At 41.4% G+C, this 17512-nt stretch overlaps 1 protein-coding gene across 4 annotated transcripts in view; it reads right to left on the bottom strand.

Moving 5' to 3' along the window:
• EDA (ectodysplasin A) overlaps positions 1–17218 on the bottom strand; it is a 358959-nt gene extending 341741 nt beyond the window's left edge. For 3 of the 4 annotated variants that reach the window (XM_002720063.6, XM_008272739.5, XM_017349960.4), the window contains exon 1: positions 16585–17211. In XM_002720063.6, coding sequence (XP_002720109.1) covers positions 16585–16971 — 387 coding nt within the window. In that variant the 5' untranslated portion in view covers positions 16972–17211. Of the gene's footprint in view, positions 1–16584 lie in introns of all 4 variants that reach the window. The other variant, XM_008272738.5, reaches the window with a different exon arrangement.
• Between the last annotated feature and the right edge of the window lie 294 nt (positions 17219–17512).

Below are 17512 nucleotides of genomic sequence, written 5' to 3'. Positions count from 1 at the left end.
ATATATTTTGCCCATTTTTGGTTTGATTTATTTCTTATTAATCCATTTCAGGTGTTCTTTGCAAATTCTGGATACAAGTTTTCAATGGAGTTATGTTTTGCAAATATTTTCTCCAAGTCTATCATGTTTATTTTCATCTCACTACTTTTTGGACTTTTTTGGTGTAATCTAAGAAATCCTCACCAAACCTGAGATCTTGAGTATCTTCTACCTTTTCTTCTAAAAGTATTATTGCTTTGACACTTATATTTAAGCATATAGTCCATTTTGAGTTAATTTTGGGGTATGATGTATACATACATAATGCATGGCCCAGTTCATCTTTTTTGATGCAGATATTTTATTTTTCCAGAACCAATGCTAAACAAAGTATTGTTCCTCCAATGAATTATCTTGCTATTTTTGTCAAAAATCAATGAATTACAATATAAGGATTTATTTCTGTACTCTCAATTCTGTTCCATTGATCTATATATCTTCCTTATGCCAGTGCCACATTTTCTGATAACTGTAGCTTTACAGAAACTGTTTGTTTTTTATCTGAGAGGCAGAGTTACACACAGACAGAAGGAATGAGAGAGAGAGAGAGAGAGAGAGAGGTCTTCCATCCACTGGTTCACTCCACAGTTGGCCGCAATGGCCGGAGCTGCAACGATCCAAAGCCAGGAGCCAGGAGCCAGGAGCATCCTCTGGGTCTCCTACGTGGGTACAGGGGCCCAAGGACTTGTGCCATCTTCCACTGCTTTTGCAGACCATAGCAGAGAGTTGGATAAGAAGACAAGCAGCCAGGACCGGCGCCGCAGCTCAATAGGCTAATCCTCCACCTGCAGCGCCGGCACACCAGGTTCTAGTCCCGGTTGGGGCACCGGATTCTGTCCCGGTTGCTCCTCTTCCTGTCCAGCTCTCTGCTGTGGCCTGGGAGTGCAGTGGAGGATGGCCCAAGTGCTTGGGCCCTGCACCCACATGAGAGACCAGGAGAAGCACCTGGCTCCTGGCTTTGGATCAGCGCCAGCCGCAGCAGCCATTGGAGGGTGAACCAATGGAAAAGGAAGACCTTTCTCTCTGTCTCTCTCTCTCTCACTGTCCACTCTGCCTGTCAAAAAAAAAAAAAGAGAGAGAGAGAGAAAACAAGCAGCCAGGACACAAACTGGTGCCCTTACAGGATGCCAGAGCCAAATGTGGAAGCTTAGCTTACTACACCACAAAGCCAGTCCCAGAAACTGGGTTTTATATTCCCTGAATATGCCAAATTTTCTCTCATCTCCAGGCCTCTAGCCTAAAACAGTCTTATTCTAGATAGTCTTACTTTTTTTCTGGCTTAAGCTTAGAAGATGCCTTGTCAAGAAAATATGCCTTGATTTCAAAAGTTTGAGCCACGTATTCCTCCTTAGTGCTCCAGATCATCTTTTGATTAACCTTATCATTGTATTATCAAATTGTATTGTACCTTCTTGTTCACTTGACTGTAAATTCCATGATGGAAGGAACTGACACTAACCCATTCAACAGTTGTATCTCCACTGCTTTGTATAGTGCATGATACATAGGATATGATCAATATTGTTGAAGAAATGACTAACTGATTCTTCTTCTAGCAATAGAAACATAAGCAATTTGGACTAAATTTCCTACTCAAAACCACAAGAAATTTTGAACAAGCTATAACATAAGAGTTTTTCAAAAATTCATGGAAGGGACAGGAGTTTGGCCTAGGGTTAAACAGCCAGTTGGGATGTCAGTACCTCACATAGGATTTCAAGCCTAAGTTCAAGTCCAAGCTCTGTTCCCGATCTCAGCTTCCTGCTTCCTATTAATGCATTCCCTGGGAAGCAGCAGGTGATGGCTCATGCACTTGGTTCCCTGTCACCTGCATGAGAGATCTGCATTGAGTTCCAGACCCTGGCTTTGGCCTGCCCCAGCCCCAGCCCCAGCCATTGTGGGTATCTGAGGAGTGAACCAGCAGCTGAGAGCTCTCTTTGCTCTGTGTCTCTCTTAAATTAAAAAAATATCATGGAAAATGTGTATTAAAAATAAACTATGCATGGATTTCAATAAACTTCTGTACTGAAATAAATTTGTGTTCTAATTCTATTTTTCCACATTTTGAAGTACCCCCATACATATTTGAAAATATCTGAAATCTTAAAGGACTATGCAGTATTATGAGGGGAAGGCATCAGATAAAAAGAAAATTCACAAGATCTATTTATATCTTTTTGTCTCTTCTGGTCATTGGCTGATCCCAGAAGAGTCAGCTGAAGGAAAACAGAGGTTTTGACAGAATCAAGGTGCGAAGAGAACAAAAACTGGAACTCAAGACCCATCAAGGGAGCCCATGTTGTGATGTAGCAAATAAAGCCACTACCTATAACACCAGCATCCCATATGGGTGCTGGTTCATATTATGATGCTCCACTTCTGATCTATCTTCTTGCAAATGGCCTGGGAAAGCAGCAGAAGATGATCCAAGTGCTTGGGCCCCTGTTGCCCATGTGGGAGACCTGAAAGAAGCTCCTGACTCCTGGCTTTGGCCTGGCCCCATGCTGTCTGTTGTGACTATCCAGGGAGTAGACCAGCGGGTGGAAGATCAATCTCTCTTTCTCTCTCTGTAACTCTTTCAAATAAATAGATAAATTTTTAAGAAGCATAAAGAAAAAAGACCGGCCGGCACCATGGCTCACTAGGCTAATCCTCTGCCTTGCGGCGCCAGCACACCGGGTTCTAGTCCCGGTCGGGGCGCCGGATTCTGTCCCGGTTGCCCCTCTTCCAGGCCAGCCCTCTGCTGTGGCCAGGGAGTGCAGTGGAGGATGGCCCAAGTCCTTGGGCCCTGCACCCCATGGGAGACCAGGATAAGTATCTGGCTGCCTTCAGATCAACGCGGTGCACCGGCCGCAGCGCGCCAGCCGTGGCGGCCATTGGAGGGTGAACCAACGGCAAAAGGAGGACCTTTCTCTCTGTCTCTCTCTCTCACTGTCCACTCTGCCTGTCCAAAAAAAAAAAAAAAAAAAGAAAGAAAGAAAGAAAGAAAGAAAAAAGACCCAATAAGGAGAGAGAACCCTAGAAAATTTCTTAATCTTTGGATCCCAACTTAGAAGAAATAGATACTAAAAGGGAAAGTAAATCAATCTTTACTTGAACTGAACGCCAGCTTCAAATCTCATATTGGATTAAGGGGATGAGGGATTTCTATTCCCTAGAACCACCTGCCAGAAGTGAGCATAAATCCTTGTTGGATAAAGATAAAAACTGCAGTCTCAAAGCATTTTTACTATAATTTTCATGTATAATGTCTGCCACTCAATCAAACATAACCAGGCCTCTGAGGAAACAGGCAAAGTGAGAGAAAATCAAGATACACAATTAACAATAGAACTGTACCCTAGAGGAACGAGAAAATACAGTTATCAAATGAAGATTTTTCACACAATTATGACTAATATGTCCTGAAAAATAAAAGATTTAATTGTGCATTTTGGCAAGGAATTTAATACTATTTGTAAAGGGAACCAATGAGGGGCCGGCACTGTGGTGCAACAGGTTAAAACCCTGGCCTCCAGTGCTAGCATCTCCTATGGGCATGGGTTCAAGACCCGGCTGCTCCACTTCCAATCCAACTCTCTGCCATGGCCTGGGAAAGCAGTGGAAGATGGTCTAAGTGCTTGGGCCTCTGTACCCGCGTGGGAGAGCTGGAAGAAGCTTCTGGCTCCTGGCTTTGAATTGGCTCAGTTCCAGCCATTGGAACCCTTTGGGGAGTGAACCAGAGGATGGAAGGCCTGTCGGTCTGTACCTCTCTCTCTGTTTCTACCTCTCTCTGTAACTCTTTCAAATAAATAAAATAAATCTTTTTGTTTTAAAAGGAACCAACTGAAAATTCTAGAAATAAAAAAAAAATGGGGGAGGGGGCAGGTCTTATGGCTCAACCTGTTGAGCCACCACTGGAGATGCCTGAATCCTGTGCTGGAGAGCCTGCTTCACACTCTAGCTATGCTGTGCTTATGATCCAGCTTCCTGATAGTGCACCTATAGAGCAGAGGTTGACAGCCCAAGTACTTGGGTTCCTAACATCCACATGGGATACCCAGATAGTGTTCTGGGTTCCTAGCATGGGCCTGGCACTCTCCGTCTCCCTGTCCATCTCCTCCTCCCTGTCATTCTGCCTTTCAAATAAATAAACTGTTTAAAAAATATGTGATAAGTGATATTAAGAACTCAATGGGTAAGTTTAACTGGAGATGTGAAAAATCTAGAGAAAATTAATGAATTGTAACATAGATCAGAAGAAAATATCTACAATGAAGTACAGAGAAAAAAATACGTAAGAGATACAATGAGTGCTAAGAAAATGTGTGTCCCCAAAATTTGTTGAAACCTAATTTATCAAAGTGATGGTATTAGGTGAGGATTTGGGAAGGTGATTAAATCATAAGGGCAAGCTCCTCACAAATGAGATTAGTGTGTTATCTATTTCTATTAGGCCATCACAAAACACACCAAACACCGGAGTAAGGGAAAGGGTTTATTGGGGAAAACCCAACAGACCGGAGGGGTGGGGTGATGAAGGGGAAAAAAGGGCCACGTGTCTGGGAAGGGGGTCTAATATACCTTTTCTGGGGGTCGGGCAGGGAGGTAGGAATTAGCCAATCCCATTAGGTTGGGGGTGGAGCTTGGCACAGGTAGCCATGTGGCTATGTGGCTTTCAGCAATGGTGGTGGGAACCAGGGCATAGGATGTAAATCAGGTGTAGATTGCACCACAGAAAAGACTGCGCCATTTTCCTAACATTAGTGTCCTTATAAAATAGGACCAGGATGCTCATTTGTCCCTTCTACCATAGAGGATAGACAAGAAGGTATCACTCTATGAATCAGGCAGTGAGTTCTCATCAGACAAAGAATCTGCCACTCCCTTGATCTTGTATTTTCCAGCCTCTAGAACTGTGAGCAATAAATTTCTATTGTTTATAAGTAACCGAGTCTATGGCATTTCTTTAGTGCAGCCCATACAGACTAAGGCAAAATTGTAACTGAATCTTAAAAAGACTAGAAAGAGGATAGGACAGGAACAATATTTAAGAAATAGTAGCTGAGAATTTTTCAAAACCAGCCAATAAGCATCAAGCCACAGATTCAAATACTATGAACTCCAAAGAAAAGACAAATATAAAGAAAATCAATCATAAGCACATCATAAATATAAAGAAAACCATGCATAAGCACAACATGGTAAAATTACTAAAACCCAAAAACAAAGAGAAAGATATAAAAAAAGAGAAAAAGGCACAAAGATTAAAATACAAAAATTCCAGCTTATTTCCCAGCAGATAAAATGGAAGCCAGTATGCAAAGACATGGTTTCTTCAAAATTCTGAAAGAAAAAAAAAAAAAACTGCTAACCTAGAATTCCATACCCATTAAAGCCCTTTGAAAAAAAGGTGAAATAGACATACTTGTAGACAAACAGAAACTTAAAAAAAAAGTATCAACAGCAGATATGAAGATGTCTCCAAATCAACCATGGAAAAGGCATATTATGAAAACTATGCATGCATTTTGATCTTTTTGCACCAAAATATCTTATCTTTTAATTCCATTTCCATAACCTTTTTGAAATATCCTGTGTACTCCATATTTTCTTTATCTACTTATCTGCTGATGAACAATTAGGTTGATTCCATATCTTAGCTATTGTGAAGAATGCACAATAAACATGGGGGTGCAGACATCTCTTGGACTTACTGATTTAATTTCCTTTGGAGATACACACACACACACACACACACACACACACATATATGGAACCTCCATACTTTTTTCCATAATGGCTGTACTAATTTACATTCCACCAACAGTATATGAGAATTCCTCTTTCTCTACATTCTCATCAGCATTTGTTACTTTCTGTCTTTTTGAGAATAGACATTCTAATAGGTATGAAATGAGATCTCATTGTAATTTTAATTTGCATTTCTCTGATGTTGAGTGATGTTCAGTATTTTTCATATATTTGTTTGTCATTTTATGTCTTCTTCTGAGAAATTATCATACAGGTTGTTTGCCCCTTAAAAATATTTGTTTTCTAGGGGCCAGCGCTGTGGCGCAGCAGGTTATAGCCCTGGCCTGAAGTGCCGGCATCCCATACGGGCACTGGTTCTAGTCCCAGCTGCTCCTCTTCTGATTCATCTCTCTGCTATGGCCTGGAAAAACAGTAGAAGATGGCCCAAGTTCTTGAGCCCCTGTATCCGTGTGGGAGACCCAGAAGAAGCTCCTGGCTCCTGGCTTCGGATTGGCGCAGCCATCTGGGGAGTGAACCAACTGATGGAAGACCTCTCTCTGTAACTCTGCCTTTCAAATAAAAAAAAATTTAAAAAAAGGCTTTACTAACACAAGAAAAATCTGAAAAAAAATTTGTTTTCTTGCTATTGAATTCTTAGAGCTTCTTATATATTTTGAGTAGTAACCCGTAATGGTGATGCAAATGTATAATTTGAAAACATATTTTCATATAAAATACATAGTCCCTTCACTCTTTTGATTGCTTCTTAGAAGTTTTTTTGCTTGCTATAAATCCATTTGTCTATCTTCTAATGATTTTATAGTTTCAGGTCTTACCTTATATGTAGTTTTTTTTATATGTTTGAGTTGAATTTTGTATATAGTGTAAGATAATGATAGGATTTCATTCTTCCACATGTGGGTATCCAGTTTCACCAGCACCATTTATTGAAGAGATTGCCTTTTCCCTATTGTGTGTTCTTGGCTCCTTTGTCAAAAATCAACTGACTATAAATGTATAGATTTATTTCTGGGCTCTCTATTCTGCTCAATTAATGTATGTGTTTGTTTTTATGCCAGTACCATGTTGTTTTGGTTACTATAGCTTTGTAGTATAATTTGAAGGTAGGTAATAGGATGCCTCCAATGTTATTCTTTTTGCTCAAAATTGCTTTGGCCATTTGAAGTCTTCTGTGGTTCCACACAAATTTTAGGATTTTTTTCTATTTCTATGAATACTGTCATTGGAATTTTGATAGGGATATATTGAATTGCTATATCACTTTGGTAAGTACAGATGTTCTAACAGTAGTAATTCTTATAATCCATGAACACAGAATATCTTCCTTTTTATTTGTGTCTTCTTCAGTTTCTTCCATCAATATTTTAAAGTTTTCAATGTACAGATGTTTCACTTCTTTTATTCAGTTTATTTCTAAAAGTTCTACATCTATGAAGACATCAAAAATAAGATTTAAAATCCTCCCAGAGCAAAATGGCTCCATCAATTCCACCAAACACTATAGAAGGCACATTACCAATTTACATAAATGTTAATGGTGAAAAAATAACGAAGAAACATTTTTAATTAACTTTATAAAGGACAACATAATTTGATATCCAAACCTTATAATTAGATAAGGAAAATTACAGGCTAATCTCATTCACGGGTTCCCATGCAAAGATCCTAAATGAAATGTTAGCCAAACAAATCCAGCAATATATAAAATACAACAAGACTGACTAGAATTTATTCCAGGAGTGCAATGTTGTTTTAATACCACATTAACAGAATAAAGTAGAAAAAGCATATGATTATCTCAATAGATACAAGAAAACCATCTGCTATAATGACATATCCATTTAGGATTACGGAAAAAATCTTAGTAAACTAGGACTAGAAAGAAATTTTTAAACTGCTGAAGGTAACCTGAACAAACAAAAAACACTTAAAACAAAGATGATGCCTAACAGTGAAATGTTTAAAGTTTTTCTTCTGAAACTGGGAATAGGATAAGGATGCTTTCTATCACTACCACAATTCAAATTGTTCCAAATGTTCTAGCCAGTTCAGTCAGATAAGATAAGAATTTTTAAAAATACACATAAAAAAACTTGTCATTTTCCACAATGGTATTATAGTAGTATGTGAAAATATCCCAAATAATCTACAGATAAATGATTAGAATTAATAAGTGAGTTCAGCAAATTGCAGGATACAAAATCAATACATAAAACTACACTAATTTGTAAACATCACCAAGAAGAAAGTAAAATGGGATTAAAAAATTATATAGCCAGGGTGGGTATCTGGCACAGTGTTTAGGATGCTGCTTAGGATGCCTGTATCCCATATTGAACTGCCTGGGTTTGAGTCCCAACTACACTTCCAATTCCAGTTTCCTGCTAGTATGCACCCTGGGAGACAGCAGGTGATGGTTCAAATACTTGGGTCACTGGCACTCACATGGGAGAATTGGACTGAGATCCAGCATCCTGGCTTCAGCCTAGCCCAGCCCTCTCTGTTGTGGGCATTTGGGAAGTGAATAAGTAGATGGATTGATCTCTCTCTCTTTCTCTCTCTCAAATGGATAAAAATAAAGAAATAAAAGCTTTTTTAAATTATGCAGACCCCATGCTTGGTTTCCTGTGAAGCAGTCTGGGAGACATAGATTAGATTACCACACAAGGATTTTATTAGGAAGTTCTTTCAAAATCAACATATATGCAAGAAAAGTGAAATAAACAGTCCAAAATGACCCTAGCCAACTTCATAGGCACCTCTGGAGCTGGTATGGCCCATGAAAGTTTTCCCGATTTGAAATAAAGGGGAAGGCCTTTATAGCTGTCCATTGGCCAGTGGTTGGATGCAGGCTGCCCTTAAGAAGGCTTCTCCTTGGGTGAAACAGTTTTTTTTTTCCACTAAAGAATGTTCGAAAAAGAACTCTCAGCAGAGATCTGTCTTCTAACAGTTCTTCCAGCATTTGAGGGAATAAGTCTTCAATTCGTAAATGTTGTTTTGAGTGGAAGATCACAGAAGCCACTATAGATATTTTTTGGCATCAAAAAATATCAAATTCCTTAAGATAAATATAGTACAGAAAGGGCCACTGCCTGCAGCACCGGCATCCCATGTGGGCATCAGCTTGAGTCCTGGCTGCTCCACTTCCCATCCAGCTCTTTGCTAATGAGCTTGGGAAAGCAGTAGAAGATGACCCAAGTCCTTGGGCCCCTGCACCTACATGGGAGACCCGAAAGAAGCTCCTGGTTCCTGGCTTTGGATCAGTGCAGCTCCAGCCATTGCAGCCAATTGGGGAGTGAACCAGTGGATAGAAGACCTCTCTCTCTCTCTCTCCCCTTGTCTCTTTGTGTACCTCTGACTTTCAAATAAATAAATAAATCTTTTTTTAAAAGGCTTATTTTAAAGTCTAGTGACTAGTTCTGTGGTAGTAGTATGCTGTGGTTTGGAAGTGTTTTGTCTATCAAGAGTTCATATACTGGAGACTTGGTCCTCATAGTGGTGGTGTTGAGACAGTGGAACCTTTAAAAGATGGGGCCTAGTGCAAGGCAGTTGGGTCACTCAGGGTGCTGCCCTTAGAAGGATTTATGTTGGTCTCATGGAGTGCATTGCTTCTTCCTAGAGTGAGTTCTTGCAAAAGTGGGTTGTTATAAAGCAGAGCCACTCCACATGCCTATCTTCTTCTGCACATTCATTTCTCTTTCTGCTTCTCTGCCACGTTGTGATTCATCCAAGAGGGCCCTCAACAGAGCCACACCAATGTTGGTACCATTCTCTTGAATCTCTAAAACTGTGAGCTAAATAAACCTCTTTTCTTTATAAGTACCAAATCTCAGGTATTTTGTTATAACAACAGAAAATACGCTAATAAATAGTGCAATGACAAATAGACCAATAGAGCAAACACTTCAGAAACAATCTTGCACATATTCAGATGCCTGATTTATGACAAAGGTGACACTGCAGAGAAGTGTGAGGAAAGATACTGCTTATGATAAATGACATTAGATCTGTTGAATATCTATATGGAAAATAAGAGATCTTGGCCTCTCTATCTAACTATATATAAAAGCAAATTCTAGGTGAACTGCAGATCTAAATGTGAATGGTAAAAATATAAAGCTTCTAGGAGATAATATGAGAGAATATTTACATGGTCTCAAAATAGGAAAATGTTTCTTAAATGGAACATAAAACACTAATCATAAAATACTGAAATACGAGACTAATATATTAAAATCAAAAATGCTCATTCACCAAAGTATATCATAAAGAAAGATAAGACAAAGAATTATTTGAGTCATCACTCCTGCCTCCTAGGGTCTGCATTAGCAGAGATCTGGAGTCAGGAGTAGGAGTAGGGTATTGAATCCGGGTACTCTGATATGGGACATGGGTATTCTATCTAGTGTCTTACCTGCTAGGCCATATGCCTGACCCTCCTTTCACTTTTTATCATCAGCAACTGTGTCTCCACTGGGGAGAGTTTTCTAACACAAAAAAATACAAAAATGGTTCACAGCCAGAGTACATAAGGAATTCCTAAAAAATGATAACAAAGGACAGATAACTTGACAGAAAAATAAGCCAAAAAGCCTGTTCCAGAACTTCATAGAATATATAAAAATGGATAATAAATGTATGAAAGGGAGCACAACCTCACCAGTCTTCTCAGAATTGCCCATTAAAATCATGAGATATTATTACACACTTACCCATCAGCATGGTTATGATGAAAAAGACTGACAATACCAAATGTTAGTAAGGATGTGGAACAATTGGAATTCTCATACATGGCTGGAGGGGATGTAAATTGGTATGATCGCTTAGCAAAACCATTATTTTCAATAAAGAAATTGCATTCCTCATGACCCAGCAACTCTAATTCTAGGTATACTCTCAACAGAAATTCAAATACATGTAACCAAAAGACATGTACAATAATACTGGTATCAACATTATTCATAATAACTACAAACTGGAAATAATCTATATAACTATTTTCACTAAATGAATAAATAAATAAATAAGATCTATTCAAACACTGGAAATATATATATAAGTACAAATAAAAAACTACAATGGCATACCATAGGAATGGACATCCCAAACACAGTGTTAATCAAAATACATCAATCCCGAAAGACTACATTGATTTCATTTACATCAAGTTCAATGTGGGCAAAACTAATCTGCCATGTTAGAAGTCAGGATAGGGGCTGGTGCTGTGGCATAGTGGGCTAAGCCACTTGCAGTGCCAGCATACCATAGGGGCACCGGTTCATATCCCAGCTGCTCCTCTTCCAATCCAGCTCTCTGCTATGGCCTGAGAAAGCAGCAGAGGATGACCCAAGTGCTTGGGCCTCTGCATGCACATGGGAGACCTGGAAGAAGCTCCTGGCTCCTGGCTCCTGGCTTCAGATCAGCTCAGCTCTGGCCATTGTGGCCATTTGGGCAGTGAACCAGAGGATGGAAGACCTTTCTCTCTGTCTCTTCCTCTTTCTGTCTGTAACTCTACCTCTCAAATATATAATAAAAATTTAAAAAAACAGAAGTCAGATTAGTCATTAACTTTGGAGAGCAAGAATGATATAGTGATAACGATGGGGCAAAATAGGGAATGCAGGGTGCTACTAATGTTTTATTTCTTGACCTGGGTGCTTGTAGTAATTCATCAAATTGTATAATTATGATCTGTGCATTTTCTGTATGTGTTATACAACATTTAAAAAGTACAGAAAACTAAAGAAAGGGAAGAAATGAAGAGCTAAATGCTTGATATTTATAGAGGAGTCAGAGACAGCCTTTTTGAGGGCTGTCCTAAAAGCAAGGCAAACGTTTTCTCCTGGTAGTGTTCTTGGGAATTAAATGGCTTCAGAAGTTCTCCAGTACAAACAAATTTTCTCTATAAGGTATTTATAGATAAATTACAGATTATTGTTCACAAGATCTAAGAGAAAGAGATGATGAGACCTAATAGCATGTAAAACAAAACATCAAGCGATATATTGCAGAAAGCTTTTTCTACCATCTTTGAGCTAAAGCGTGAAACTTGGAGATGGATCGCATGGTTAAGGATCTTCTCCATTCCACTTTCTAATTATTTTAGAAATCAATGGAACATTACCAGTGGTCCTATTTACTTACCTAAGCATAGCTGATAGTTCACAGGCCTTGCAAGACCTGAGGAAAACAGGCCTGTTACATAAACAGAAAATGTCTTTGTTTTACGTAAACATCTCCGAAGTCCCCAAATAATATTCACCTCCACAAGTATTTGATGACTCTAAATGTAACCAGCACCATGTCAGGCATTGTGGAGAAACACAAAAAAGAAGGCAGATTTCTGAGGAGCTAGAAACTCTAATGTAAAGACATAAGATTTATTTAAAACACAAGAGCAATAACAACTAGAGAATGATTCTGAGAGGATATGGTGGATGAGTTGTAGGAGTAGAGTTACTGAGAAAAAGATAGATGGGTATAATGAAGCTAGTTGATTAAAAGCTTTGAGTGTCACACTGAAAAGTCTGGACTTAAAACCATAGAAACTATTTTATCTGTATGCTACCTTCCTAAAAACAAAACAAACAAAAACCAGTGAGTTTATTCATTACGCTCACTTTAAATCACTTTAAGTGATTCCTAATTATTTTCTTGATTGATAATAAGTAATGTCAAATCTAGATACATAGTGGTATGTCTAGTTATACCACAAGTGTTTTGTAGAACATTCATATTGACTTCGATTATACCATCTGAAATAATTATGAAAATATTCCAAAGGTCCCCAACAATTCTGAATAAACCCTCAGCAATCTATCTATAGCTCAGACTGTCACTTGGGGCAATGAGTTGAATGAGATGTACTTTTTCAAGCATTAAAAGGTGTCAAATATTTAACATTGCATCTGGCACAGCAGGCTTTCTACAAGGATTTACTGAACTGGATTGTTAAATTACACCAACATATTGACCACAAAACTCATCTCTCTTATGGCTTGGTAGACTTTGATCATATCCCTCCCTCAAACTTTCTCCAAATTGAAAAAAACAACTAGAAGATCTCTCAATCCTTTTGATCAATTTAATTGAGTTTCTGGGGACTTTTATCAGCTGTTAGGTTTTTCTTGAGGAGCAGCTACCAGAATTTCCTCTCTTACTGTAGAAGCAAGTCTACTTTTGATCTTTTACATGGAGAAGATAAAGGTTTTGTGCTATTGTTTTTGACATATCCTAATGATGCCTACCATATTTTTAACCTTTGAAGATCACACTCACAATTGGATCTACTTCTCCATAAAATGATCAATAGTGATTTTTATTTCAATTATTTTACTCTAATAACCATATTGTATATGTATTATCTTAAGTCAGACACTAATGAAATGAATCTAGCCCTTGAGATGATCTCCACCAAGTATTCAGATAAATCTATAGTTACCTGGCTATTCCAGCTGAAGGAGACAGTTTAGATTCTAGAAGGTCCAATGTGTGTGTGTGTGTGTGTGTGTGTGAGAGAGAGAGAGAGAGAGAGAGAGGAAGAGAGAGAGGGAGAGAGAGGGAGAGCGAGGGAGAGCGAGGGAGAGCGAGGGAGAGAGAGAGAGAGAGAGAGAGAGAGATCCTATCTATCTGCTGGTTTACTCCCTAAATGCCCACATTAGCTGAAGCTGGGAGGCAGGAATACAATTTAGGTCTCCCATATGTGGTGGCAGAAACCCATTACTTGACCCATCTCTGCTGCCTCCTAGGGTCCACATTAGCAGAGATCTGGAGTCAGGGGCAAAGGTAGGATATTCAATCAAGGTAACTCTGATATTGGGACAAGGGCATCTTACCTAGTCTTAACTGCTAGGCCAAATGCCTGCCTCTCCTCTCACTTTTTATCATCAGCAACTGTGTCCCCACTGGGTAGACTTTTCTTTTTCCTTGGAGAACTTTGCTTATCTCTCTGCTATTTATCCCAACTTCTCTATCTTCTTTTCTGTATCCTGTTTAAAAAAGCTTTTAAATTGAGAGATGATACACATACATTTACATTGATTTCAAGGTCCCATTCTAGAGTCATAACTGAGAGCTCAGAGTCTATCATCTCATAAGCATGGATAGGTTTACTTTTGCCTAATTGTGTGACCTTACACAATTTATGCCTCTGACTGTTCTGCCCAATTAGGTGAGATCTTGAAATCTTCCTGCATTTTCTTCTTATCAGTTTGCCTTCACTGCTTTCAGATAAACTAGTGAGAAACCTGAATGCATTGCCCATTGAAGGGTGCATATTTTTATCTTTCTTCCTCTCCATCCAAGAGTTGCTGTAACAGCAGCTGTTTGTGTTGAAAAACTAAAATATAAAAATATGACCTACGTGGCCAAATCCCACAAGGCTGTTTACTTCCTTATTTATGAATCAGAATCTGTCAGCACAACTTAGAATTTTGACTGTCAGCAGATACTGCAATTAAATGTCCCTACAAAGCCAGCAGAGGGTGCACCAGGGCACTAGAAATTTACCCAAAATGTAGCAGTATTAATTTAATTCTAGTAGCCAGTCAACTTTTTATTTTCTTTTTTTTTTAATTTGTTACATGCTAAGACTAATATCCTCAAGAGTAACTTAAGTCAAATCTGGACTAAAATTCCTTCAGAGAATACTACAAGTATCCTGAAAATGAACGTCAGGAGAATGAGGAACACATGGTTAAACTTAGTCTATTCAAAATCTAGGTGGAATAGAACGAAATTATTTAGCTCTATGCTCTCTCTTTTGTAGAATTTCTACTATGGCCCTCCATCCTTTTTCCCCCTAAGTGGCCCTACGGAGGAATGAATGCTGAACTCCAGTTAAGAGAGCAACTCCATCCTAGTTTTGACTGTAATGATGTGACCTTGAGCAAGTCACTTCCCCCTCAAGGCCTATGTGTTCCCCAAGGGAATCAAACAAAATGGGCTCATATGACCCTTCACAACTCTAAAAAACCCACTTGATGTCAACTAATGTGAGGAGCCAGTATCCTTGTTTCTACTGCTCAAAAAGCCTAACACAGAAAGAATAAAGCACAGAAGAGAGAAAGCTGTGTTTAAATCCAGACAGAACTATTTTAATGCTATGCAAAGGGCAGGCAACTAAATGCCACTACAGACTTGTGAGAGTCCCATGCCATCACAGAACCCCTAGAGTACAGCTGTCCTGCTAATCCTTAGTCTATAAACATAGCTCTGTCCATTCTGAATGCCAAAAAGTCTTGGTCACCATTTGACTAAGGAAGTTGAATTCTGTCATCTTTTCACAAAATATCAATGTTCAGCAGCTAAGAATTTCTACTGGGCATTGAAAGAGAGCTAGAATCCTAGTTAATTATCGTTTAGCTGCAGTGTTTAAAGTTTCAAGTATGAGAAGCACGTCTGCTGATTCTCTTCTTTGATAAGAGGTTATATAAATTGGAGTGTGCTAGCAAGACATTTTAAGGCTCAGGGCAACTTTGCAATGTACATTGTACAAAAAAGTGTCAATCCTAACATTACAAAATGATCGTGAATGTGATGCCTCTATCAAGTGTACAACTTTGGGTGGGAGGTCAAAGTAGCACAAATCATGTTTACAGAGTAGTGGCAGTGTTTCTGGATGTGGTGGTAAATATAGAAGGCCTGAGTCTCTCCCTTCAAGGAACTTATTTGCACAACTTGCCCGCTTCCCCAAGAGGTATCTATTATTCTTTTCCTCAAAAGGATCTTCAGACCCTTCTCCTAACGTTCACATATAAGACAAAATATGGCAATCAAGACAATATTCCCATTATATGCACTAAGCTTTCTAGAATAAAGAGCTAGAAAAAAATAGAAAACAAACACCAAAGCTAATGGTTTGCTAATAAAGGCATAAACACCATAAAGCTTGCAAGAGAAAAAAAAAAAAACAAAAACAGAAAACAAAACAGAAAAAACTGCTCTTGGGAGACTACTACTTGGGAGACTACTACTGCTTCCATTGGTCAATGCCTGTTCTCTAGCAAGCAGTAGGGAAAATGCTGCACACCTACCCTTTCCACAGCACCCCCCGTCAACACATACACACCTCACTCAAGAGTCAGAACCAGCAAGCAAAGGGTGAGTTTTATTTCCATAGATTTTTTAAATTGCTGTTCAGAAGTTGTCTAGCAAGACAGCATATTTCTACCAGAATTCCTCAGGGGCGCTGATCCTCACCAGAACGCCTAGGACAATCAGTCTCAAATTGCAGGTAAGTGTGAACAAGCCCACGTTCTGGTCAGCGCACCAGAACCCCGCGCTGAAAAGACTGTTCCGAAGTTGTTTCAACGGGCGTGGAGCAGTTATTACAGCTGTTTACAGCTCCAACTCCAAAGGAGAGCTTGCTAGTGCTGGCATCAGCTCTGGACACGAAAAAACAAGCACCGCGGGCAGAGAACCTCCCCAGGAGCACCAGGGCCAAGCTTCGCCGTTAGTTGGCCAGGGGGGCAGCGCGGGCACCTCCTCGCCGCAGCCCGGGCGGGAGCGTCGCCAACTTTGCCCGAGGCAGCCCGTAGCCCGGAGCGGTGGGTGCATGCTAGAGTTTGCAAGGCAAGGAGGACCGGAGAGAGTCTAGGTGAGCTGGGCCGGGAACCGAGGACAACCTGCTGTGGGCAACCTCTCCCCGGCTCGCCGGCCCCCCTCCCCAGTGCTGCCCTCTCACTTGGCTCGAGGTGGCAAAGTCCTCCCCCGGCCCCGAGGTGGAAGGCCCTCGCCCTTCCCACAAGGGGAGGGGGCCCCCGCCGCCACCACCCCTACTAGGTGACTCACCTGGTGCCCGTCCTGGGAGTCGGGGGAGAGTGTGGTTTCTCCCGGTTCCAAAGGCTGCTGCTGAGGGGACGGCTGCCCGAGGTGGCGGGTGATGGGAGCGTCGGGGTCGAGGCCACCGGTGCTGCTCAGGGTGCCAGAGGTGCCCGCGCCGCCAAGGCGGGACTCGGCTCCGCGTTCCCGCCGCAACTCAGAGCGCAACTCTAGGTAGCAGCACAACGTCAGCAGGTGGAGGGCCAGCGAGAGGCCAAAGAAACCCAGGAAGAGTCGGCAGCTGTTCCCTTCGCCTGCCCGGGCAGGGGCCCCGCGACAGCCGCAGCCCTGGCTCCCTCGCTCCCTTGGCGCTGCCGCAGGCAGGGGTTCCCTGCGCTCAACCTCGGGGTAGCCCATGGCCTCCGGAGACACCTACTCTCTGAGGCCCGGGAGCCGCTGCGTCCGCCTCAGCCCTTCACGACCCCTGACAGGCGGCTACTGTCCTGCCATCGGCTGGGGGCTGCAGGGACCCGTTCCTGCGCGACGGTGGCTGGGCGGGACGGAGCAGGGAGCAGCCGCATGTGCAGCTCCACTCCGAGGGGTGGGAAAGGGAGGAGGAGGGGCGGGAGAGAGGGGCTGCTCTCGGCCCGCCGAGGGAATGAGGGAGGAGTGCCCGGCCGACCCCGCCCCGTCCCTCTAGGGGCTGCCGGGACGCCCAACCACAGGGCCCGCCAAGCCTCGGCGCCCCGCCCCCTGCCGTTCCGCCCGGGCCTCCAGCCGTGGGGCGGGGCCTGGGGGTGGGAGGGTTTGCCTCAGCCTGACGGCCCCACCCAGCTCGTCCCGCTTGCCCCGTTCCAGTTGGTGACTGCCGTTGTCCTTCAGTCCCGGACTCCGCCCCAATTTAACCCTTTAGCGCCAATCCGGGGGAGGGAAGAAGGGGGAGGCTAAGAATTTGGGA

Source organism: Oryctolagus cuniculus, chromosome X (genome assembly GCF_051225735.1).
Source record: "Oryctolagus cuniculus isolate XC-2025 breed Fujian yellow rabbit chromosome X, ASM5122573v1, whole genome shotgun sequence".
NCBI lineage: Eukaryota > Metazoa > Chordata > Mammalia > Lagomorpha > Leporidae > Oryctolagus > Oryctolagus cuniculus.
The sequence above is the reverse complement of the archived record's forward strand: the minus strand, read 5'-3'. Positions and strand labels throughout refer to the sequence as shown.